General features: G+C 31.1%; 1 protein-coding gene across 1 annotated transcript in view; it reads left to right on the top strand.

Moving 5' to 3' along the window:
- Positions 1-27,726, top strand: part of LOC142331756 (tripeptidyl-peptidase 2-like) — a 79,653-nt gene that overhangs the window by 43,924 nt on the left and 8,003 nt on the right. Inside the window, exons 3-7 of the mRNA XM_075377821.1 lie at positions 3,605-3,709; positions 5,289-5,427; positions 8,511-8,641; positions 20,372-20,604; positions 24,212-24,328. Coding sequence (XP_075233936.1) covers positions 3,605-3,709; positions 5,289-5,427; positions 8,511-8,641; positions 20,372-20,400 — 404 coding nt within the window. The 3' untranslated portion in view covers positions 20,401-20,604; positions 24,212-24,328. The remainder of the gene's footprint in view (positions 1-3,604; positions 3,710-5,288; positions 5,428-8,510; positions 8,642-20,371; positions 20,605-24,211; positions 24,329-27,726) is intronic.

The following is a 27,726-nucleotide window of genomic DNA, read 5'->3' on the forward strand; positions in this document are numbered from 1 at the left end:
CTGTCCACTTTTATTAAGGAAGTGGAGGATCGTATATCACTTTCAAATGAAATAAGTTTAAATGAAGTGCAGTAAAAATGTGTATATGTAATTAGGTATGCAAGGAAGTCGTGTGGTGACCGCATCAGATTTTTACTTTTGGGGGCATTTTTTGAGCCATTCCCTCATTACTTCTTCTAGAGCACAGTTGAATTATGGTAGTGAGAACCCATTGGCTTGGTCCAGTCCTGTTTTGATCTGAAATGGTTCTGAGAGCTCAGCTCTGAATTTTACTTTCAACTTAGTATTTGTGACGATCAATTTTATCATGCTTATTAATTTGGTATGTAGTCCAAGGTGTCTTAGAATTTTTAGTAGGGATTCTCTGCAGACAGTCATAAGATGTTGAAAAGCTGTTGATGAAGGGCAAATTTTGCTGATCTTCCTGCATGTTTCCAGATATCTACAAAAGTCTGATCTTCTCCCGCTGCTTTCTAATTCTTCATCTTACTGAGTGCTCGGTAAACTTCTTTTATTGTGGTAGGGTTGATGTTTTCTGTTCACTGTTATTGTTTTCACAGATGACATTTGTATCTATATCTGAAAATAATCGTTATATAGACTTGAAAATTCTACATTAGCCTATTAAATATTGCTACTTATAAATAAATATATTATGAATTGTGTATAATAATATTATTTGCAGTTATGTGTGTTTCCGTTGATATCTATGAGATCTGTAAATAAAGTAATGAGACCGGTTCAGAAAAACTTTTTATTCACAATCCAATTCTACGTACATGGACTCGTATCATCTTCAAAATAGTTTATTTGGTATATTATACAACGCATCAAACAGTTTTCCTACTCTTCATAGCAGTGTTGGAACTCAGAACCGGAATATCCTTCAGATGTCGGTTATATTTTTTAAAAATATTTTCTACCGTTCCAAAATGGTGTCCTTTGAGGTGTTTTCTTAAAGTCGGGAACAGGAAAAAGTCGCAGGGATTCAAGTCAGGTGAATAAGGAGATTGAGGAACTACAGCACTGTTGAGAGTGCAGTGTGACAAAGTGCATAGTTAAAGTGGTTGTCAAAAAAAATTGTCTCGTTATTTTAGATCTCTTATATCTATTACATAAAGATGAAAAGGGGTTTTGTTTGTTCGGGATAAACAAAAAACCACTTGATCAAACGCAACCAGATTTTTACCCATGTTTTTTGGGCATAACTGAGAAGGTTTTTTGATGTATTTCATTTAAAAAAATCTCTGAAGAACCAACTGATCGATTGCTTTCACATTTTCAGGATACATTTGTATTACACCAGGGAAGGTTTTAAGCCACAGACCGAGGCTCTTGCTCCCTTGAACATTAATATATGTATTGTTTCTTCACCCCCAAGGAGCGTGAAGTTGTAAATTAAAGATATTCTTTACGGAAAAAAAAAAGATTAATTCTTTTACTTCATTATTATGGCAAAGAAATAAGTTATGAATTTTTCTGTCAAAAGTGTGTGTACTTTAGTTACTTTAGCTATTGTTATTCTAACCCACCGGGGGTCGGTCCAGTGGTTAACTCTTCAGCTGATTTGGAAGTCGATCTTTCTAACGTTCAAATTCTAGTAAAGGCATTACTGTTATACGGATTTGAATACTAGGTGGATGGGAATGGCGACCAAATTTAACTCTTTGGGTGTTCAAGGTGCCGTCCCTCTGTAACACAGGAATGGCGAGTAGTAACACAGGCATTGTCCTTTGCAATGATCTGTATGGATAACCTATTTATTTGTATATATAAATTGTATTTTTTTTATGAAAGTGAAATTATTTCATTTTAGTCCTTGGTTTATAGAACATTTAAAGAACCCAATTATAAAAACTAGTTTATTTTTCAAGAAAAATTGAAAAGTTTTGAAAAGTAGTATATTCTTTTTGTATTGTATAAAACAAGAAATAAAAAACCGTAATAAAATTATTATTGATTGTAATAAAGGAGTTGTCACTCCTGACAACTGAATATACTATAGAAAAAGTAACATATGAAACAGATCGCATAAGTTAACAACTATGGTTACTGCATAATAAATATATTTTATTCTCCTTATGTCAACAAGTATGTATTTTCTTTGTCAGAACCAATTGTTTTCTGAAAAACTGATCTTTTACATACATTATCTGAAGAAATTTTGCATAGAGACATACAATTTCTTCTTCTATAATACTTGTGAGTTAGACTTGTATTTATGTTGTTCAGCATGGTTGAAAATCCATCTAAAAGGAACCCATTTTGGTGGACTATGGTGAACCATTAGTTGGATAAAGACTTACATAATTGGTTATTTTCTGATCTGTTAATGCTGAATGTTAATTCTGTTGGAACTCATTTTAATTTAAAAGTCTAAAATCCCAGCTTCTAGGAGATGATGCAGATGAAATTCATACTTTTGCTTTTAGAAACAAACATTTTTTTTGTGTAATAAAATATACAATTATTGTTTTATTTATTACTTTTGTCATGTTTAAAGGAAATGAAAGGCAAAATTTTAATTTTAATTTTAATTATAATTTTTTAAATAATATGATGTTATTAGTAATATTTGAATATAAAAAATTTACTTATATTAAGAATGAGTAATGATAAATGTAGCTTAATAAGAAATCATTCAACAAGAAGTTTATTAGTTTTATTGCAACAGATTACAAAGATGTAGAGTAATTACTTACGTATAATGGGTACTTACGTATTAGTCCATCGACCATAACTATAATGATCCTGTAACTTTGAAAATAGTTCAAAGTTTACGGGATCATTAACATATTTTACGTATTAAATATATAACATTATTGCTTATAAATTAACCAAATTTAACCTAAGCTTGCTTCATTCGCTAACCTCGACTAATTAACAGTAATGTTTTTATTATTTAAATAATAAATAATTGCAATAATTACTGAATTTATTATTTAAATACTCAAAACATTACTGTGTTAATTAAACAAGGCTAGCGAGCGAAGCGAGCATAGATTAAGTTTGGATAAATTTATAAAATAAATAAATATAAATGGTTATAAAAATGTTAGTATAATGGTTATTTCAGGTGATATTAACTACTGTTAATATCACCTACTGTTAATAAATAGCAAACTTTTGGGTTACTACCCAAAAGTTTGCTATTTATTGGTCAATAGACTTATACATAAGTACCGTTGATTGTTATCATCTTTTCTTTACATTACTATTTTCTATGTATTTTTTCTATAGTTAGGTGTGTGTTTACAATTTTATTTTAATTTATAAGTGGCATTAACTTTAATTTTCAGTAACCAAATTCTAACAGCATGGATCTACCTTTGCAAGGTGTTACTTCACCAAATATTGTTAAATTTTAGATATTTGAAAACTGATTTATTAAATATAGCCTTGGAATTTTAATCTTATAAGTTTTAGTTTTACTTTAATCTTCTAAGTTGCTTCTTTGTGAAACATTTGAGGTGGTTTTAAGATATCATTTCATAAGGAGAATGCAACTATCTACCTGCTCCCAGGTTAATATGAAGTTCTCTTTTACAGAAAATGTTTTCAAAAATCTTAAATTTAAAATGAAAAAATTTTTTTTTCTTTTCAGCTAGCCATGGAACACGTGTAGCAGCAATAGCAGCCGCAAATTTTCCAGATCTACCTGAAAAAAATGGTGTTGCTCCTGGGGCACAAATAGTATCATTGTGTATTGGTGAGTAAAATGTCTGAACATCCATTTCCTTCTTTTATTTTATTATTATATTTAACAATTTTAAAGTGAGCAGTCTGTACTGGAATAAATTATTACTTTGGTAATAAGCGAATTAATATTTTTCATATAGAATTATGATCAAATATTGTAAGATAGCAAAATGGTTTTATTTCGTATTGCCTAGTTAATCTAAAATGCTAATAACAAAAAAATGTTACATGAAAAAATCTGGTATTTATTTTGCAGTTGAATGTTGAATGCAGTACCCCAACCGACTCTACCATATCTAGTTTAGTTATAACAGTAGTCATCTTAGATTCTATTTGTAATGTAAAGACAATATAGTTGTAGACAGATCCTGTAACCAAATACAGATTCATTAACTTAAGACAACAAAATTAGAATGTTCTGTTAGGTTTGCAGAGTGGATAGCTATAACATTAGAGTAAAAATTACTAATGTAACTAACACGACTTTATGAATGTCCTTGAGTGTATTTCTATAATTTTTCAGTCATTCCTTTGTTCTTTTTGAACCGATCTGTATTATTTTTCTCCATATGTATTTAACAAGTACTATTTATTATCAAATTTTGTAGAATGCAATTATTGTCTTACTTTTAAAACTTACAGATTATTTCCACCTCACTAGCCATAATTTTAAGCGTACCATCAAAAATTTTAGTCGGCAAACCTTTAAAATTGTTAATAAAAAATGTGTGTAATTTTTTTTGTTTAAACAGTATCCTTTACCTTTTCAGCTATGTTTGTTTACCACCTATAGTGGATTTTGTAACAATATCCTCTATTGAATAACAGGAGCTAGACAGAATTATAATTAAAAAAGTAATGATAGTAACAATGGTAGCTAAAAATCAGCACTATCTGTAGTCCTGAATAAAATCAAAGATCACTAGTCAGTATGAACAGTGATGTGATAAAATGTTCAAGACTCCTATACACCATTCTCCTCATTTGTGCTTAGATGACATTAGCATGTGGTATTGAACTGTAAGTAGGAGGTCACATCACATTCACTTTCAAAAAACACAAATGCATGTTCATTTTAAGGTCTTTTTATAGGACTACTAAAACTATGTACTATACTATTCTATACTCTTTATACTATAGAAATCAATTTCAACTTTGTATCTGCAAATAGCACTTACTTCTTCAAGACTTTGTTTAATATGCATTCTTTATTAAGATTGAAAAATATTGATTAGAATGAATATTTCAAGTAAAATTAATTGGAAAACAAAAGAGTTCTCTTCAGTTTATAACTCAATTATTTTCACGCTGTGTTGATTATATCTACTTATAAAGTTAACAAATAGAAATTTTATGTATTTATGAATAATGCATAGATTGTAGATGTGAACATTAATCTTATTTCTTAGTTTTGTATTTTCATTATAATTATTTTATAAAGAATTTGCCAATTTCTGTAATGAAGGCTTTGTGACTTCAATTTGTTATCACAGGATTTTTTTTTGCTTATATAATTTGATTGAGTTGGTGTAGATTATTATTTTTTTTTGTATTAAAAACTGGCTTTTTAATTTGTTACATTTTTTCAGGTGATAATCGTTTGGACACAATGGAGACTGGAACAGCAGTTGTTAGAGCCATGATTCATTTGATGAAAAATCATTCCCAAAATAAAATACATGTCATCAACATGAGTTATGGAGAACTGTCAAATTTTTCTAATTCAGGGTAATATAATTATTATTATTATTGTTTATTTTACAGTTAAAAATAATAATACTAAATTAATTCTCATGAATAAAACCTTTATTGTTAAATTACTTTAAACATTTCTTTATTCTCTGCAACTTGTTACTTTTCCTTCGGGAAGAATTATTTATGATTTTTTTTATGTTGAGGTATTTGTTCATTAGCATAGTTTGATACTAAAAAAAAAATAAACATTGTAAAAGTTTCTTCATTTGTATATTAATGCTGTATAATTTAATTTCTAGTAAATTTTGAATAGCATCCTTTTTAATCACAGAATGTTTTTTAATAGCTTCTCTAATTATTAGTCAGTAGTCAACTTATGTCAGTAGTTAACTTGTTTTGGTTGTATTTAGTTAATAAAATTTAAAAATTAATTTTAAATTTTAAATCCATGAGGAAGATTTAAATTTCAACATAAAAGAAACTTAAATAGACTAATATCAATAAAATTTTCAATTGAAATATGATGTCCAAGAGGAACAAAAGTAGCCTTGGAACTTAGCCTATCCATACTTCTCTGGAAGCTATTATTAACTTGGCTGCATATGTATTTTTACAATTTTGATTATTTTTTTTGTTGAGTATTTTGTTTGATGATTTTAACATCTATTTGTTGTAAAACACAATCCACATCAGCTGATGTTATTTAAAAATAAATAGATAAATAAAAATATTATCCAAGTGCTTGTGATTTATCATTTAAATCTTTAAAACACAAATAAATAATTTTTCATTGTTCATAAAAATAAAAATACTTTACTTATTTGCTGCATGTTAGTTGCATTGTAAAGTTATTTATCAGCCTTCAACTTTAATGGCACAGATAAATCATAATCAAAATTATCCTCTTTGTTAAAATTGGAACTATTACCAAGATCACCTTCACCTTCCCAAACAATTGGAAAACTATCCATTGTACGTTTTATTATATAGTTTTTATGCCAGTAATTCTTTTCCAGTGATATTACATATTGAATAAATCCTTGCCATAATTCCTGTGTTTAGTTCATGGCTTCATTGACCAGTCCCTACAAATTCCATTAACTAATATATTATGTGACTGTTCATGATGCTTGATTTCAGACTATGCCAGTTTAACAACTTATTTTTTTCTTCTGTTATTGCCTCTTCATATCTTTGTTATTGCATCTCCAATCCTAGTCCTCTTTGATGTAGTCCCCTTATGACTACAAACACTTTACTTGCTGAAAACATCTTTTGTGGTCCTCTTTTGGAATTGTTACTAGCCTTCTGTTAAGTTCATCACTATATCCTGCCGGCTGACAAATGGTATTATCTGTGATTTTGTGAGTGTGTAGAACATTCAGAAATCATAGGGAGCCTTTCAGAAATCTGGTTAGTAAGGAGCCTGGAGATCTAAGGAACTCTCTCCCTGACCAAGAAATCCTAGATCAGATGTGACAAATGCTGGGTATGTCATCATGATGCAATTGTAACTTGTGTGATACTACAGGTTTAGTTTTGCGCTGAACCTCTAGATAGTACTGTTTGTTGAAAGTTGGCTTCTGGTGTGTATTAGTGATGCACAACCCCAGTAATAAAAAAAAAACTATTATTACTTTTACCTAGATCTTGGGAACATCCTCCGGGACAACTTAACGTTGGTTTCCGGGCCAAACCCATACATCCAAAATTCAACACCAGTTATCATGGTGTTAAATTAGGATCATCATTGCTGCTTCACTCCATTTTGCCCTACATATGTCAATATTAATTTCTTTTTGTTCAAGTGAAGGGGCATTTGCCACACATTTTGTGGTTGTTCTATATACATAGCTAAATTGCATTATAAAATCATGTATACAGAACTATCACTAATTCCAAATGTCATTTGCAATTTTTCATTCAGCCAGCTGATGATTTTGGATCACTTAATTGGTGTTTCACTTCAGTTGAGAAATCCAATTTATCCAATAAAGCCGGTGCACCCCAAACCAGGAAACTATTTCCATTTTCTTATACATGGATCCATGTCTATCACTGTAAGTGGCTATCATTTATTGTCTATTTTACTGTTGATTTTGAAGGTGGTTTGACATCCACCTACATGGTAAGTGAGTGTTATCCATCATTATGTTCAAATTCAGTGGAAGAATTAGAAAAATTTTGTCCATTAGTCATTTTTTGAAGTCATTGTTATTCATCTGCCTGTGGTAACCTCTCTTTAATCTTTCATTAGCTGTAAAGTATAATTGTGATTTGAGCAAAAATATGACTTCTGATCCAATATATACAAATAGAATCTATTGATTTGAAGACTAATATACTCCATCCATTTTATCTACATTTTCCAAAAGTTAACGCAAGATTCCTTGAATCCAAAATGACGGTGTTGATTTATAAGCTTTAAAATTAATGTGATCATTGATAATGTAAAATATGAAGTGAAAATGTGTAATTCAGTGTCACAAGAACATTTTTTTTTTTATTACGTGTAAATTTTTTTTCTAGACCTCTAAAACAAGTAAAAAATAGAACATTTCCAATTTTTTTATTCAAATTCAACTTTAAAAATTTGCATTTCATTAAAACTTAACTGTTGGTGGAATATATAAATATTTATTAATTTTCTTTTTTTTTTAGGAAAACAATTTAAATTTTTTGTCTTAATAAAAACATTAATTAGGTTTTTAATTTTTAAAGGCTTTAATTTAAGAAAGGCTTATTATTAATAGTAAGAAAATTCAGCTGAATTGAATTTTTTTTTTTTATTCTTGTAACAAAGTTGTTATTGCGCTTTTTTTATGTTTCTCAGCCAATATTTACTGCAACTAAGAATATTTCATTTCTGTATTGTAAGTCCACTATAGTTGCTTAATTTCATTAATACTTAAGATAAGGATTTTTGTACCATTTACTCAAAAATTTTACTGAGAATTAATGAATTAGATTTAGACATATACAAAACAGAACAATAGTTTATTTAAGATAAAGTTTGTTATAACTGCTAGTTTGCTTTAACTGTACCAAGCTAAAAGAATGTAATCATTATTGGACAAGTATTTTTTTTCAGTAACTGGTTAATTTCTTATTTACAGGAGACTGGTAGAACTGATGAATGAAGTAATTGATAAATACGGTACTGTTTGGGTAGCTTCTGCTGGTAATCATGGACCTGCCCTTAGTACTATTAGCAGCCCTCCATTCATCAATGCACACAACATAATAGGTTAGCTGTATTTTTGTTTTTCTTATGTTTACTGATTTTTGTTTTTGTAAAATGTTGGGTATCAATAGCTCTTAATTTAAAAAAAAAATGAATTTGAATATCTTATTAAACATCATAAAACACTACTTTTAAGTATAACCTACATATTCTTTTGTTTTAACTGTTTACAAAAAAAGATCTGTCGCTTCTGTATACAGGCTATTGCTGGGAAAAACTCTTTTCAGGCTGGTTTATTGGTTGAGTTTCAAAAACTTGCAAGTTTGTTCCCTGTGAATTTCTCAGAGTAATATCATTCAGTTGTCCTCCTGTAACTTTTTATTTTGTGTCTGTAAGATAATATATTTTGATAAAAATATATTTCAAACAATTTTTAAATAATATATTCTAAATGATGTTCAGCAAATCTTTTGCAATTTGGGATCTTGACTTTATCATCTGTTATTCTTAAACTTGAGCCAAAGTTTATGTCTTGCTTAGTTAAAAGTGTTTGTCATCTGAGCTCATTGTGCAAATAATTGGAACCGTAGTAATTTTTAAAATCTTAATATTCTGATTACTTATGAGGTTTATAGGTGGCTACGTACTAATATAAAGTAAGTTTGAATTAATTTTATGTTGAGCAAGTGAAAAGGGAAGTATAAAGTAAGTTGTTAAACATCTAGGTATACTTTAAGTCATCAAAAAACATTAAAGGTAAATTAAAAAATGTCAAAACAATATCTGAGCTAGATCAGAATCCTTTTATTAAAAATAAATATTTGATTAATCATGTAATTACTGAGGTCAATAAATTGCAATTGCATATAAAATTTTTTGCTCTTTAAAATATGTTTTTATTTTTTGTGAGTGTAGCATAATGCTGAATCTTGTTGGATTTGTTTCTGTACCTTTGTGCACTGAATTATGATGTATTCATCATTTTTCAATATAACATCCTCTGGTGCTCATGTGTAGCCTGTAGAATGTAAAATATCTTCGACTGTTTTTTTCCTTGGATTGTTGGATAAGGGTTGATAGTCACTCATTGGAAAACATTATCTTTGCAGTCACCTTCTTTCGTGTTATTAGTGATGTGTGGATCACATAAGCTTATTTGTACATTACAGCATTAAGAGCTACGTTCTAGGTGCTTGGTGATCTGTTCATGCAGTCTGCAGTGAATAGTTGTCACATGTACATTTTTCTCCATTGGCTACTAATTCTTGATTTATTTCCTCACAGTAAAGTCAATTTTACTTTTAATTTTTAATAACCTATGAAGAAGTTTTTTTCTTTGATCACACTTTTTTCTTTTAGGAAAAAAGGAATCAGCTTCATTAAATTGCTTTTAAATAGCATTTGCTGTACCAAAATCACAATTAAAAGCTATTTATGTATTATTCTGGTTTACTGTTAAAGAAAACCAAAACTTTGCGTTTTTCCCAAAACTTTGAAAATTGCATCCTTGCACATGCACAAGCTATAGAAAATTTAAAACTGTGATTAATAACAATGCCCTGAATAAATTTTGACAAAATACTATTTAATACTCACTAATTACTAAATCAAAGGACTGTAATTTCACATTACTCTGACGACTACATAGTGTGGTCCGTGGGTGTAGCTACAATATATAGAGAAACAAAAACATTTCCTATGTTTTTGATGTTAGGATTAATTTGCATGCAAATGTTTACAATCAGGTAATAAACTAGCTTTTTTAAATTGATTTTTGACTCAAAAGCTTGATTTGTCATTATGATTGAAATGATGAGGTATGAGGTTAATATTAATTTTTTTTCATAACTATGACTAATTTTTTTTCTATGCAGTTACAGTAATTCCATTTATTCAGTTGTTCTATATATATAGCTTTAAGAGTTAAGCTTTTTTGTCATTAGTAAAATTTAGACGTATAATCAAATTTTATTTTCATATTCATTAAATATCTCAGTTATTGGTTTAAATAAATTCACTGATTTATTAGTTCTTTCTTTACATTTCATTTGTGTAAAATCTGCAACATTGTCGATAACATTTATTGCTTTTATAAAAAAAATTATATTTAATAAAAAATGAATGTTCACTAACACCTTTATAAAAGTTAACGTCATAATTTCTTTTCCTGGTAATTATGTAACACTGTATTTTCACAAGGTAAAATTGTTTATAGAAAAGGTGCATGTTGTTTTGGCAGTACAATGAAAAGTTGTGGATATAGCCTAAAATGTAAGCCTGTAAAACTGAATTACACATGTTTCCACAATACTTGCTTCTGGTCTGTCCTGTACATTTTCATATCTTACATTGTACACAGTAAACACTTAATATGTCAAGAGTATTTTACCTTTGTCCATCATCCCTCTGTGTTCATAGTATTATGTAAATGTAAATTTTGATTACATTTTTGTGGGAAAATATTCAGTTATTATTAACTAACAGATTAAAGGAATCATTAAAAATAAATTATTTGATTATAAGAGAATGAACAAATCATATGGGGAAGTGATATCATATCTGTAAGTGATGATGGACAATTGGATCAAGTAGTTCATGGATATGCATTGTTATCAGAAAAGCTTGTTTTTTCCATGTGCTAGTGTATGAGGTGTGATGGAAAGTTTTAAGACAGGTATCATCAGCGAAATTGTTTTGTCTTTAAATCATCATGAAAAGATCACCATAATATCTCTGTTCAATAGAGATTGGCATCCTAGTTGAGTGAAGACATGTTTCCAGTTCTCAGTGAATTGATTTCACAAATTGAATAAAAAAACAGAACGATGAGTTTGCAACAAATTTTATTTGAAAATTGGGAAATCAGCTTTGGAGATTTATGAACTCTTAAAAACAGCTTTTGGGGTTAAATTCTGAACTGACCAAATGTTTTAATCTGGTTCAAAAGTTTCAAAGATGGCCATGAACCATTTGAAGATGACCCTCGGTTCAGTTGGCCTTTTACTTCAAAAACCAACAAAAACATTGTGGAAATTCATAATTTAATGTGCTCTGACTATAGACTTAGAATTAGGGAGATGACTGATGAACTAAATTTAAGTCTATGCAGTTCAGTCAATTTCAACTGAAGATTTGAACATGCATCAATTGTCCACAAAATTCATTTTGAATTTTTATCAGACCAGCAGAAACAACACAGAGTTGAGCTGCCCTAAGAATTGATTAATCAGGTCGAAACTGACCCAGATTTGTTAAATAAGATAATTACATGGCAACAAGTCATGAGTTTCTCAATATAACTCAGAAACAAAGGTACAATCACTGCAGTCGAAGGATCCAAGTTTGCTATGACCAAAAAATGCATAAAAAAGTTGTTCAAATGTGAAGATAATGTTAGGGGTCTTCTTCGATTCTGCAGTCAATGTTTATCACAAATTTGTTTCTAAGAAGCAGACAGTTTACCAGAAATACTATAAAAGTGTCGTTCAGCATTTGTGCGAAAAGAAAATGCCTGCACTCTGGCAAAACAAGCATTAGATCTTCAACCACCACAATGCACTAGCTCACTGTACTTTCCAATAGCAGAATTTTTGGCCAAATTCCTGTGCTTCTTCAACCCTCCTATTCCCCTGATTTAGCCCCTGCCAACTTCTATCTGTTTCCTAAAGTGGAATTTTCATTAAAACGATTTGACTCAGTTGAATTTCTTCAATTGAATCAATGACATTTCTTCCAAAAGAAACACCGCATTGGAATTTGTGCGGTCAGTCAGAAGGGGGCTGCTTTGAAGGAGATCCATCACAATAGTCTGTAAGTATTGCCAGTCTTAAAACGTTTTAATCACACTAAATGTAATAAGACCTATGATATTTATTACCAGTGTTTCATCTAATGGCTAGTTCATAACCTTTTTTTTATTCTAATAAAGCATCAGGAATTCCTTTTCTTCATTTATGGACTTTTTATCAACCTCTGATAATTGCATATTAAATATATTATTCTTTTATTGATATTAATTTTCCAAAGGATTGACTGAAAAACTAATTGTTAAACTAATATTAGTTCTCTTGTTTAGATTGTTTTATTGTGACATATCATCACTTGCTTAAAAAAATATCCAAATAACACTCTTGCTCAGTGTACCGGTTCAAAAGTCTAAAGCATTTTGTTTTGGGCACTTTTGGTTCCCTACTTGGAAATATTTATATAAATTAGTGGACAAACTTTAGAGGGCCTTGGCTTTTCTTTAACCAAGGTTTTAAATTACTAATAAATCATGTCTTCTTTTGATTGGTGACAGTGTATATAATGCACTTTCTCTTTTACCAAGAACTTACTACACTACCAGTCCCGTTGGTAAACAGAGTAAAAATGTCACTTGTGGGGGTAAATATCAGTTTTATTTTGGTGGGCTTTACATAGTAACATGTATCAGTAATATACTTAGCTTATTGAACAAAACAATAGAAAACCACTTTCTCTGGTAAGCTCCAAGTGGATCTGGTTATTCTGAGAATGGTATGTCATTTTTGGGAGCAGTTGATGTCAATTTGCCTTTGACCGATTATGGTATCTAATTTATACTTTCCAAACATGGTCTCTAATCCGATTTCTTTCAATGGTACAGATAAGTGATTTTTTTTACAAGGTAAATGTAAGTGTACTTCAATGAAATAAGTTGGGGTATTATTAATAATAATTTAATCTTTGGTTTGACAATTTATGTAGAAATTACCTTGTTTTGTGAATAAGATTCCGTTGGTTAATTTGATAATTTTGGTGATGAAGCACATGTATGTACTTATAAATCTGTTCGACAGATGTTTCTTTATTAAAGGGCCTTGTAAAAAACTGGGATTCCTTACATTGAAACTTTGCATCAAACAATAGTGGTTGAACAAATTATTTATCAAATTATTTTGTACTACCATTATTATCATATCAATCTCTTGCCTTAGAACACCAGTGAAAGTATCTGCATAACTATTTTTATTATGAAGAAATGCAGTTAAGGTGGGTTATAGTTGCTATGGAAGCATTCAGATTTTATCAAGAAAAGTGAAGATATTGTATCTGTAAGAATAGAAAAGTAATAGTAATATCTTTCATTACTTTTATATAGGTCATCAAAAAAGTTTGCAGCAATTTAAATAAATCGTATTTCAGAAACTACTAGAGCTTATCAAACGAGTATTTTTTTCTTAAATTTACAAACTCAAAAAGTTTCTTTACATACCTTAGTTTCAATATGAGCTCTGTTGGTTGCTGTGCAAACATTCAGCCGATAATTGACTTCTGCCCAGGTCTGCTGGTTTGTCACAGGCATAACTGTGGCAATAGCAGCGGTGATCTGTTGTCTTAAATGTTGTACATCCCTGATCTTTTCACTGTAGACAATGTATTTAACCTTTTCCCATCACAATGATCCGCGGTTGATTAGCGCTCCGCGAATAATGTTGGTATCTGATTGCCTCCCTTCATAGTCTTATGCTACCCTCTTGTGAAAAAATTTCAAAAAATTACAGTATATTAAAGAGATTTAACAGATTCTGACAAAAAAGAACCGTTACGATTGGATATTTTTTATGCCTTTAACAATAAAAAAATTGAAACAGTACAAAAATTACGATAATTTAATTGCAGAATTTTTTTGTGCATTTCTACCGTGTTTTTTATTAGCGAAAAATTTTTTTTTTGCTTTGTGTTTATGAAACATGGTTTGCTGATTTTTAAAATAATTCTTTCAAGCAAATCGGTTGAAAATTGGGCAAAATATGATGAAAATCCATGTCATAAATCACAGATTAGTAACATGTTAGTATAAGTGAAAATAGATTCAGAAAACTACGTTTTATAAAAATCTCCACCACTCAAAAGGCTATTCAGATTGACAAAAAACCATTTTTACTGTGTACTCTTATTCATTACGAATCGATGTGTGTTACATGTTTACCGATATCATTTGTCAGAAAAGATATTTATAGACCTCAAGTAAAAGCGACGTATTTATTATGTGTTTCAATACATCGATATGTTGCTAGTAAGATAAACTATTTTTGTAAATAATAAATAAATCCATAATCCTCATAGCAATTATAATATACAAGTCACACACACACCAGCACATTTCTGAGAAAAAAATGGTCATATTCTTTCTAGTCTAAATAAAACATTTTACATCGTATAAATGTCGTTCAAATTGTGTAATAAAACTGATTCCTTTGTGAATATAAAAAAAAATAACCGACTTAGATCCCATATAAAATGATTTTGTAACAGCGTTTTAAAACTGATGCTGCACATACCCAGTTCCAAGGCTACATGATCTGAAAAGGTTAACATATCCTCATAGAAAAAAATGTAGGGGTGTCAAATATGTGCTTCTCAGAGGCCAAAACACAGGACTGGCCCTACCAATCCAACAATTAAGGAATCTTTCATTGAGAGTGCGTCAAACGCCTAGGCTAAAGTGTGGAGGCACACCATCTTGTTGAAACATTATAGCAACATTACGTTCTTGTTCAATTTGGTCAACTTGCAGGAAAATGTACAGCTGTAGCATTTCTAAATAAACATTCCCTGTGATAGTAGGCTCATGAAAAAAGAATGAGCCAGTCACATAATTGTACATCAAATTGCACCAAATGTTTATTTTTTGGGAGTCTCTGACATACTCAATAATTTCAATGGGTTGCTGAGATCCATATATCCTATAATTATGCTGGTTGACACAACCACTGATATGGAAAGTCGCTTCATCCATAAACATAACATGTTTTAAAAATGTTTCATCATCATCAGTGTTATTAATTAAGCATTTTTACTTGTGAATTCAACATGTTTAGGTAGATCTGTAGGTTTAATTTAATGTTTAAGCTGAATTTTTTAAGAATGAAGATGTAAACACTTGTGCAACACATTTTGAATAGTTGTCTTTAGAATTCCTAACTGTAAACTTTGTCTAGAAATTGGTTTTTTAGGGCCTCTTAAACAACTTTCATGTGTATGCTCAACTGCTTCGTCACTTGTTTTGAGCCGTCCAGGGAAATGTTTCATTTCCATGTTGCCTTTCTTTTTCCTGTTTAGCCTCCGGTAACTACCGTTTAGATAATTCTTCAGAGGATGATATGTCATACTGGAAAGTCCATTGAAAAGTTATAACTTTATGCTCTGCAAACCACAAAATGCACTGTGCTTTCTGCTGAACTGTTGCCATTGCACTGACTGACAGCACAGAGCCATTGTGCCGTTGTTTGCATCAGCTCAAGGTCACGGCTGGTCATGTTTAAAAAAACTTGATATCCTGATATTTTTCTCAATTACACAGGGAGTTATGATTTTGTCTAATTTATTGCAGCAACCTTTTTCAATGACCGTGTATTTCACATCTGTTGCAATAGAATTAATTTTGTCAAATGCTATCGGTGCAATTTATTTTATACATGAATAATGGTGTTTGTATACTGTATGAGTGGTGTTTGTTTATTACATAACTTTCATATTTTATCTTTTTAATTTTATTTATTTTCAGTTAATTGTAAGAAAAGCCTAATAAAATATTTCTTTTAATACAGTTAGTTACTTTTATGTTAATCCGTACATTCATGTAATAATCTGAAAAAATTGTTTGGAAAGCCCTTAAATTAATCTTTGAAGTCTGTAAGATATATGTTTGAAACTACAGAGTACAGTGTTAATATTCAAAATACATTTCATAGGGTTTAGTACACATCTTTACCTTTTTTGTTTTGAATTGGAAAGTACAAAGCATATTCATAAAGTAAGAGCCATTTAGTCATTAAGAAAAATTAACTTGTGAGGAAAGGACTTTAGTTAACAGCTTTAGTTTACTACATATCTACTTCACTTTTTCATGTAATTGCCATTCAGTTCTAAGCATTTTTCTTAACGTTGCACCAGTTTCTTTAACCCCTCTGCGTAGAATTTCACTGCTTGGGAATTGAACCAGTTGACAATGACATTGAGCTCCTTGTCATTTTCAAACCGTTGTCCTCCAAATGCATTTTTCAAATGCAAGAAGAGGAAGTAGTCGCTAGGTGCAAGGTTGGGACTATATTGAGAGTGGTCAAAAAGTTCCCAACGAAAATCTTGACTCTTCTTTAAGGCACTGGTTTGAGGACGCGCATTGTCGTGGAGGATTATGCCGGACAATAATTTCCCGCATCGTTGATTTTGGATCACATATCTCAGTTTGGTGAGCGATTCACAGTACACATCAGCTGTAATTGTTGATCCACATTCTATGAAATCAACCAATATGATGCCCTTTTTGTCCCAAAAAAACAGTAGCCAACATTTTTCAACTTTAGTACGGAGATTACTTAAATGTTTTTGGTTTTGGGGAACTTGAATGGCGCCAGTGCATTGACTGTTTTGATTTTGCATTGGTGTAGGATATCCACGTCTCTTCACCCGTAACAATGTGGGAAAACAAATTATCTCCATCTTGTTGGTAGCAGTCCAAAAATGTTCGTCCACTGCACATTCTTTTGCTCTGTCTTGGTCGATGAGCATTTTTGGTACGTACCTTGCACACAATTTTTGATATCCAAGCTATTCTGTGACAGTTGTGTAGATAGAGGTGTGTCCAACATGCAGAAATTCATCAGCCAGAGTACTAATCATCAATTGCCGATCACATCATAGTTTTCAGTTCACTTGTTCAACGATTTCATCAGTCTGAATATTGGGCTTGTCACTCCTTTCTTCATCATACACATTTGTGCGGCCATTTTTAAAGTCTCTACACCATTGTCTAACCTTTCCTTCACATTACTGCAGGTCCAATACACTAGGCACAACTCCCGATGAATTTCAGTAGCTGAAGATCATTTTGCACACAAAAATCGAATCAAGTGTGTACTTCACAACTGGTGGGAGAAACAATTGTCATGGACATTGTGATCTGCACTCACTGACAGGCAAATGACTACTGAATCAAAACAACTGCAGTGGCTTCGTAAATAGCCGATAGATGAGCCTGTATCCATGAAACTATTTTCAGACCCACTAATATTTAAATATAAGCCGATGGCCCTTACTTTATGGATATATATATATATATCGATATATATATGGATATATATATATATATATACCGTATATTTCAGTCCCCCTACTTGAAACTTTGTTGAAGTTCTTTATAAAAAAGAAAATAGAAATTGTTGAGCTTTTCCAAATTTTGGTTGACCTTTTATTCTTCTAGCCAAATTTTTCTTAGTTTGTGTAGGTTATTCATATTATTTATGGTTTATTTATCTAAACTATATTCTTGTCTTTATTTTTAAAGATAAAAATTGGTAAAAACATATACACTAGAAGCAGTAGGAAATCATAAGCTCTACTGTTTAGCTTTTTCAAAACTATTACAGTATTTAAGATATGATAGAGCCATTTTGTCTGCTTATTTCCATGTTGCATTGGTTGAATTTGTGGTAAAATACAAGGGAAAATAAAATGTAAACGGGATTTAAAAAAAAAAAAAAAAAATTATTGAAAAATAAAAGGCAAATGTAATTTATTTTTCTACATAGATTCCTGCTTTAAAAATACATTTTTCCCAGCAAGAAGGAAGGTTTTTTATCATAGCATCATAGAATGAAGCTGGTTGCATCAGGAGCCAATTGCGCACGAATCTCTCCAAGCCCTCATCATCTTCAAATCATTGCCCTCCTAGAGCTTCTTTAAGCGGCCCAAACAAATGAAAATCTCAGGGCGGTAGGTCTGGGCTGTAGGAAGGATGATCAAGTTGAGAGTCCAGTGCACTTCTTTTAGTTTTGAGACTGTTAGAGCTGCAGTATGGGGCCTGGCATTGTCATGGAGGAGGATGGCCTCTCGAATCAATTGGTTTCATCTGTTACAGTGATATGCAGTCTCACCTCATTCATTAGCTCGCAGTAGTAAGTAGTCTTGATTGTGCGTCGCTCATGCATAAAATCTATGAGCAAAATGCCTCGCAAGTCGAAAAAAATGGTTGAAAGAACCTTGCCAGCTGACAGTCAAGTCTTGGCTTTCACTGGGGCTGCTTCCCCTTTCCTCTGCCACTGCTTACTGGCTTGTTTTGACTGGGGAGTGTAGTGGTGGACCCACGTTTCATTGCAGGTGACGATTTGACTCAACAATGCATCACCTTTGATCGCAACCGTGCTGTAAGCTTCGGATAGACCTCCAAATGTCTCAACTTCTGATCTGTGGTCAAAAGGCGAGGGGGCCTGTTTGATACACACTTTATGGAAGTTTTATTATTTTAGAATTATTTTACCGTTTTATTAAAGAAAATTCCGGGCGATTTCTTAACACACAGGCGTTTTTTTGCCCCCCCCCCCCAAAAGAAAAACTATGGAATTGTAGGTCATTTCTGGTGATTGCTTGACAGCTCCCATAACCTATTCCGACCTGTTCTGAAATTTTGGATACCCTCACCCATCAATCATCTTCAAGAATGTTTTGAACCGCGTGAAGGTTTTCGTCTGTAATGCTGGATTGAGAATGGCAATCATTTTCGTCATTTTCCACTCATTCTTGTCCTTCCTTGAACTCTATGCCAGGCAAACAAACCGAGTCCTTGACAGTGTTTGGTCCCCAAACTGTGCAGTCAATCTCCAGAAAAATTTCGTCGCTTGAAACTCCTTTACGAGTAAGAAATTTTATAATTTTGCATTGCGCAGTAGAGGGGTGCACCTGTTGCTCCAACATCATGAGCGTTACTGGTGGATTGGTGGGAAGTGTGGAATGGTCGGCTCTCCCCACTCCTAATGACTCCACCCAAGCATATTAGAAGTGCAGGCCCAGTCCTACAACTGTAGACTCTCAGGAACAAAAATCTCATTTATATTTGATTTACCCTCATATGTTTATGCTCGCAAAATCTGGCAACTATGTGGTGCAAGAATGTCAGTCAAAAGTCTGAAAACAAGTTTACAAATGTGCAGAGCACTTTTTTCACCTGGCTGTTGTAATGAAGGCGTATGTAGATTTCACTGACATAGGCTGTCAGAGATCTGCATTGCTTGCAAAATCCAAAACCTTAATGAGAGCCTGAATAGTTGTACTTTCTGTTATAGCAAAACTTTTTTTCCTCTCAAAATTTTTAAATTTGTAGTTTTTGAAGCTGTCTGCACTTTTAATGTTTACAGAACAAATTATGAAATGTTTAGGTATGTTTGGTTCTTGAAAAATCTCATACTTAGTATGAAAAAGTTAGATTTGTGGGTGCTAGAATTGAAAAATTTGGTGAAGAGAGAGAGAACTGAGAAAGTAAGGTGGAAAGAAAGATTTAACTAAAAGTAGGTAGGAGGATAAATATAAAAAGGAGGAATGTATAGCAACCCTGCTTATGCCCCTGGGCAATCTGAATGTTGGAGACCATAAGGTGCTTATAAAAGATTTCACCTCCAATGAAAAAAAAAAAAATGTCATTTAAGATGTGTTATTAATTCATTTTCTTTGTTTAAAAAATTTTATTTTTATGTTTAAAGTTGCATATTAACGAATGTTAAATTGAAAAAGATTGGAGGCCAGTAACCCCTTTAAGTGGACTGTCTAATTTGACATATATAATATTTTAATCAGGTTACTCTAAGGCTGCATGAGATATGTGACAATTAGACAATTATTTACTTCCAAAATAATGATTGTGAGCTGCAGATTTATCATCAGTTGATCTTGGATAGATTAATAATACCTAATAAGTCGATTTGAAAAACCGATCTACTAATCAGTTTAATCTCTTCAGCGACTTTTGATTACATATTATATTTTTAATATTTACAGGTGTAGGTGCTTATGTACACCTGATATGATGGCTGCTGAGTATTCTTTACGACAGAAATTATCTGGTATGCCCTACACATGGATTTCAAGGGGTCCGACTATGGATGGTGATAGAGGTGTTTCGATATGTGCACCTGGAGGTGCCATAACTTCTGTGCCAAATTTCACATTGCGGGGTTGCCAACTATTGAATGGGACCAGCATGTCTGCACCCCATGTTACTGCAGCTATTGGTAATATTTTCGTATTTAATTATATTCAGTATCAGTGGTTTGAACATATAAAAAAATAATTTTTTTTGTAAGTAGTTTCTAATCATTTTTACTTTTACTTCCATTTACAAAATAAAGGAAGTATTGTAATCGCTACAAGTTTCGGTTTTCAGATTTCAATGGAAATATCCATTTCGACCATCCCTGAATTTATTTTGACTAGTTTCAACGTGATGCCTTACGTATGTATCTTGCACAACTCAAAAACAGTTAGCCGTAGAACGTTGAAATTTTGTATTTAGGACTGTTGTAACATATAGCTGTGCATCTCTTGTTTTGATTGCAGTTTACTGGGCCAAAATTGTGTTTACAGTCAGACATCTGAATAAAGCAGGGTTTCAATTTTGAAACATTGGATTTTGGACTTTTTCTTTACTGCAGTAATAAGCCCTTGTTGATAGCTTTTCAAAAGTAAATAAGGGGTACTTATTTTCATTGGTTCCAGAGATAGCCAAATCAAGTTTTAATTAATGAAATATTTGGATACATCAGTTCGATTCTAACTTCATATACTTATATTTTTTTAACTTTTTTTTTAATTTAAATATATTAATTTATTAATAATTATTAACCTCTGATTGTAAAAAAAAATTTAACAATAAATAATAATTCAATAATAACAATACAAAAAAAAGTATTAAAAAAAAAATCAGATGTTATTATTAAAATTAAATTTTATGTACTTTTAATTTTAATCCAGAAATGTTTACAATCAGAGGTAATAATTATTAATAAATCAATATATTTAAATTTAAAAAAAAACAGTTAAAAAAATATATATATATATATATATATATATATATGTGAAATCAGATTTGAACATATTTGTGATGGTTACGGATCCAACATGTTATACACTTATAAACACATCTATTTGAGCAATGTGAAACAATATTAATATATAAACCGATATAAAATGTTACGAAATTTTTAAGCTTAATATTAAGCTTGCTATTTTAGAATCTTCATTGATAATGTTAGTTTTAGTTAAAGCATACTAGACAACATATTTAAAAGAAATTTATATATGTGTATGTAAGTAATAAATATATGGACATCTAAAATGTAGTAGATAAAAAATTGCCAACTTTGCTCCTTTTACAGTTATGAATAAAGAATGCATTCTTGTTGTTTTTGTCTTCTTCTTCTGTTCTTTAAAACTGTCCCTATTCATTTTTGAATGATAATCTGAAGAATTAACTGCAAATACTTTCTTTAATGAACCCTGTTTTAACCAAAACTGCGTGACATACTATTAAACAACTGCCTTTCTGATGACTACTTTAATTTTAATATCTCATTTTTCTTAATGATTTTCATTAACCCATGTCTAATCCATGACAAACATTTTAATTTTTTAAATGTCTAAAAATTCAATTCTTTTTAATACAATTTCAGGTTTCTCAATCAAGAAACATCAACCATCTTCAGTTTTTTTTTACAACAAAAACATCTACTGTGTGGAGAAAAATCCATGCAATTTTCAGGTCGCCAGGGCAATCTATTCTCGGTCTTGTCGATGAGGGAGGACTCCTTACGTCATCTTCGGCTGTAGCAAATACTTTAGCGAAATCTTTCCGATCGGGTTTCTCTCACCTCGTCATATAGTAACGACTTTCAGAGGTACAAAGCACAGATGGAAGTATTGGAGTTGAATATTGGTGTTTCGGTTGGTGAATTGAACGCTCCATTCTTACTTAAAGAATTGTTGCACGCACTTAGGAACTCACGTGACACTTCCCCTGGACCGGACAACGTTCGCCTTTGTATGCTTTCGCACCTTCCTGACTCAGCACTACAACATCTTTTGAGTATTTACAATGGTTTATTCTCCGGACAAGTCTTTCCGCCCGACTGGTCGTTGGCATTTATTATACCGGTATTAAAGCCTGGCAAAGAGAAAACCGATCCCTTAAGCTACCGCCCTATTTCTTTAACAAGCGTGTTGTGTAAAGTAATGGAAAGGATGGTGAACCGCAGGCTTGTGTGGTACTTAGAGAAACATGGCTTTCTTTCTTCGGAACAGTGTGGTTTCCGACATGGGAGATCTTCCATTGACCATTTGGTGTCGATGGAGACAGCCATACAAAACGCCTTCCTGAATCGCCAACACCTCGTTGCTATCTTTTTCGATATAAAAAAGGCGTATGACACGGCCTGGCGACGTGACATTCTTAACACCCTTAGGAGGTGGGGGATCACTGGCAACATGCTTGCTTTTATCTGGGGATTCTTGAATCACCAGACGTTTCGTGTTCGTTTCGCTTTCAGACAGTGTCGTCTCAGAAAATGGGGTACCGCAAGGTAGTGAATACTTAAGCATTCAATTATAATTTACAAAACATTGTTTTTATTTATGAAATACTGTTCTCCCCACAGATTTGTGGAGCAGTAACATCTCTGCCTTTCATCCTGGTCAGACTGGCCATTTTTCTTACGCTGCAAAATTCATCTAACACGATTAAACTCTAATCGGCATCGGCCAGTTGTTTCAGGAGTAAATAAATAAATAATAAAATTACAAAATTGCAATTTTTTTAATAATTAATCTTTCTATAACCGCTAAACAAGATAAATTGTGTTTTAATTGGGATAATCTAGTTTTTATTCAGAAAAAATCAATAAACTTATTAAAATATGATTCAAAACAATAAAAGAAATGTACTGGCATATCGGTACTCTGATTCTTTCTTTTTCTGTTTAGCCTCTGGAAGCACCATAAGGTATTACAGAGGATGATATGAATTAATGTAAACGGAGTGTAGTCTTGTACAATCTCAGGTCAACAGTTCCTGGATGTGTGGTTAATTGAAACCCGACCACCAAAGAACACCGGTATCCACGATCTAGTATTCAAATTCGTATAAAAGTAACTAAGTATTAGGATTTGAACCTTAGATATCTCAGCTTTGAAATAAACTGATTTGCGATGACAAGTTCACTACTAGACCAACCCGCTGGGTTGGTGCTCTGATTCTAAAATGGTACAAAGTCAGAATGAATTTTGAACCAATTTTATTCCCCCTATTGTAAAAAAAAAATTTGTTTTTTTTTTTTTATAAAAATAACAGGCTGAAGCCTATTACAACTGCTGATTGATGAAAAATAATCTTTGTAAAAAGTAAAAAATTGCAAGTCTGACCAGGATTTGAATTTGGAATCTCAATATGAAAGGCAGAGATACTACCGCTTCATCGTGAAAGTCAATTTTTATTTATAAACAGGACATCTTTATGAAACCGTAGATAAATTTCACTAAATTATTGATGCAACCTCACTTAATTTCATTTTTAATGTCTTCACATTATTATTGGGCTGTTTATTCTTTGAAATATTGATGTAAAAGATCTCAAATAAGTTACAAGAAATATATAACTATACTGTATTACAAATTGCTTCTTGTAACTTTAAATTCTGTAATAATTTAAATTTTATTAATTTATAGATAGATATTTTTCATTTACCAACAATTTAATTATACTTATAAAAATAATTTTGATAGGTGTGTAATATAATTTTTTGTTGAAATTACAGTTAACTTTTACTGTCAAATGATTAAACGTTTCAGATATTCTTTGTCCTAAGAAAAAAGGACAACCAGATCTCATTGTTACATCTCTATCATCACTCATTAACGCCGATTGAAACATGGATATGCGTTAAATTTATAGCCGGTAGTTTTACGGTAATAGAACACAGTCGATTAAAATTATTTTCTAACTGCTTGACCTTTTTCATAAACTGAAAATTGAATTATCATTATAATACTGTAACCAGGTGACCAACTATTGTTTCTAAACAAATTTTGATGAAATCTGGAATATATCTTATTTAGTACGTAAGTTATTCATTACAACTGAAATTATTTGTTGGAAACACCTTTCACTCGAGTTATGTTCCTCATAAGTTCCACAGTATCTCCACCCAAATTTCATTATTTTACACTATATATGTGTCAGCAAATAGCGAGTAAGTCTTGAATTGTGATTTACTCAGATAAATGATGGCAAGTTTCTTTCAAGTTTATAAATATTACTTATAAATCAATCTAACATAGCCTTAACTAAAACTAACTAAATTTACCTAATATTATATAAAAACATCTTAACACATTAAATTAATATATATTAAATAAAAAAATGCAATACAAATCAAATACTATAGTCTTCAACTATCTACACAGATAATAATTGTTGCCAACAAGATACTCATCTCGCTGCTACTCAACATCAGTGAAACTCAGAATTCATCATTCTACTGAAGCGATGGATAAAAGTTCTCTAAAAATATTTTGATTTAATTGAGATATACAAATGTTATTAATTTTTAATATAATTTAACACTTAGTGTACAACAAAATACTTAAAATTTTAAAAAAAATGTAATTCACACTTGTACTAAAAATTTTAATAATAAATTAAAATGATAATTCAATTTATAATTCGTTTTTTAAAGGATTTATCTATTTGAACTAATAAAGTTTTTATTTTATTTCTATATTTTGAATTTCAGGACACTGTACATTTTCAAATCTAATAAATAACATTGTACATGTAATAATGTACAAGTATTATATGATCTCTGCTATGGGACCAGAGTATCAGAAATACTTGGAAAATGGTGGAAAAAACGCTTAACCACATTACAACTTGTACAGTATCTTTTTTTTATTTGTATTTCTTTTATTTTTCTAAAATAAGGAAACTAATTAATCATTTAAATAGTTATTATTATTATCTTTTAGCATCAAATAATGGGCAGGCAGGAGTAGGTTTTGTGATGAACAAGAAGATAGGGAGGAGAGTGGAGTATTTCAAGACGCATAGATGCAAGACTGCATTAAGCAGAAATAAAGATTAATAAATAGTATATGATTATACCATGCCATATTAATATTTTTAAATTTTGTGTAAATTTGTTAACTACGTTAACTGTATATAAATTATGAACATTTTTCAGAACAACTAATATAAACCATACTTTTCTAAATTTCCCTTTTATTATTACTACATTATAAAATAAACTCTACAAAATTTCTTAGTATAAATAATCAGCAGTTTAAAAAACTAACAATAACATACAGGAAATTAATGAAACTGAAAATTCAAATACCCTGGGGAGATTATTGAAGTCAACATCTCTCAAAAAGAAGCCATTATGGCCAAAATCAGTAAAATAGCTAGCCTATCGATTAACAAAGAACACTTGCGGTAAAAAATTAATATCACTCAATGTTAAACTATAGCAGTACTTTACAGTCATTTCATCGGAAGCTCTACTTCCAACCGAATGTCTGACATTTGACAAACTTCTAATCGACAAAAAAAACGAAGAATACTAAAAAAAAAGTCTTTCAGTCCATCAAAGACAGAAAAGAACACAATAATGAACTTTACATGAACATGGAGAAACTATCACATTTAATCAGAAAATTAAGAATCACTTTTTATGGTAATCTACAAAGAATGAACCCCCCTATTTATACACTTTAAAAATCTGACAGAAAAAGACATATTAGGAATGAAAATAACACATCAAGTCGTCAAAGAACATTTACTATGAGAAAGAATCGCAAAATACTTCAGGTTTCCAGGAGAAAAAAAACCACTGAAGAAATATTTACCCGGACAGAAGAAAAAAGTAAAATACTGGAAAATAACGAAGGAGATATGGAAGAAAAAGAAACTGAAAAAGGGAAATAAATTGTACATAAAAGCAATTTGATTAACAGCAACATCAAAACTACAATTTAACCAAACACAAATCGTGTAAACCTATGAACCAAATACTGATAGTAATAGTTAGTTATTTACCCCTTAACAATTTTTGACAAAATAACTATTCGTCAACTACCTTGATAAAAATTGGCCTTCACAAAATAATTATTCATCCACATTTTGGCTTAAAAGTGTGACTGACAAAATAATTTATCATTATTAATTGTTTTATTCTGTTTGTTGATGGTTTACTGTTACATGCACGTGTATAGTTCCATTTTTACTCTAATTTAATGCTGAAGTGCTAATAGCACATTGTTTCTTTATTTTATGTCTTGTTTCCTATCATTCTGAAGAGCTGTTACTATGTATTTGTTTTCATAGTTTTGATTGCTCCGTACGTTGAGTTTGCGTTAATTTTATTATTTCTTTGTATAATCTATTAGAAAGAATATTTCAAAACGCATAGCGATAGAATCATTGTAATAAGGATAAAATCAAAACCTAAACCGACAACGATTGTTAACGTCTATATGCCTACAAGCGCCCATGATGATGAAGAGGTAGAGTGTGTATACGAAGAGATTGATGAAGCAATTAAACACGTAAAAGGAGATGAAAATTTAATAATAGTTGGAGATTGGAATGCAAGCATTGGAAAAGGCAAGGAAGGAAATATAGTAGGTGAATACGGGCTGGGCAAAAGGAATGAAAGAGGGGACAGACTTATAGAGTTTTGCACGAAGTATAATTTAGTAATTGCCAACACCCAATTTAAAAATCATAATAGAAGAATATACAATTGGAAAAAGTCAGGCGATACTGCAAGGTATCAGATAGATTATATCATGGTTAAGCAAAGATTTAGAAATCAACTCGTTGACTGCAAAACTTACCCTGGAGCAGACATTGATAGCGACCATAATTTGGTGATAATGAAATGTAGATTGGGGTTTAAAAACCTGAAGAAAAGGTGTCAGTTGAATCGGTGGAATTTAGAGAAGCTTGAGGAAGAGTAGGTAAAGAAGACTTTTGAGGAGGACATCGCAAGATGTCTGAGTAAAAAAGATAGGGTAGAAAATGTAGAAGAAGAATGGGAGAATGTTAAAAAGGAAATTCTTAAATCAGCAGAAGCAAACTTAGGCGGAATAAAGAGAACTGGTAGAAAACCTTGGGTTTCAGACGATATATTGCAGCTGATGGATGAACATAGAAAATATAAGAATGATAGTGATGAAGAAAGTAAAAGGAACTATCGGCAATTAAGAAATGCTATAAACAGGAAGTGCAAACTGGCGAAAGAAGAGTGGATTAAAGAAAAGTGTTCAGAAGTGGAAAGAGAAATGAACATTGGTAAAATAGACGG

Source organism: Lycorma delicatula, chromosome 10 (genome assembly GCF_047948215.1).
Source record: "Lycorma delicatula isolate Av1 chromosome 10, ASM4794821v1, whole genome shotgun sequence".
NCBI lineage: Eukaryota > Metazoa > Arthropoda > Insecta > Hemiptera > Fulgoridae > Lycorma > Lycorma delicatula.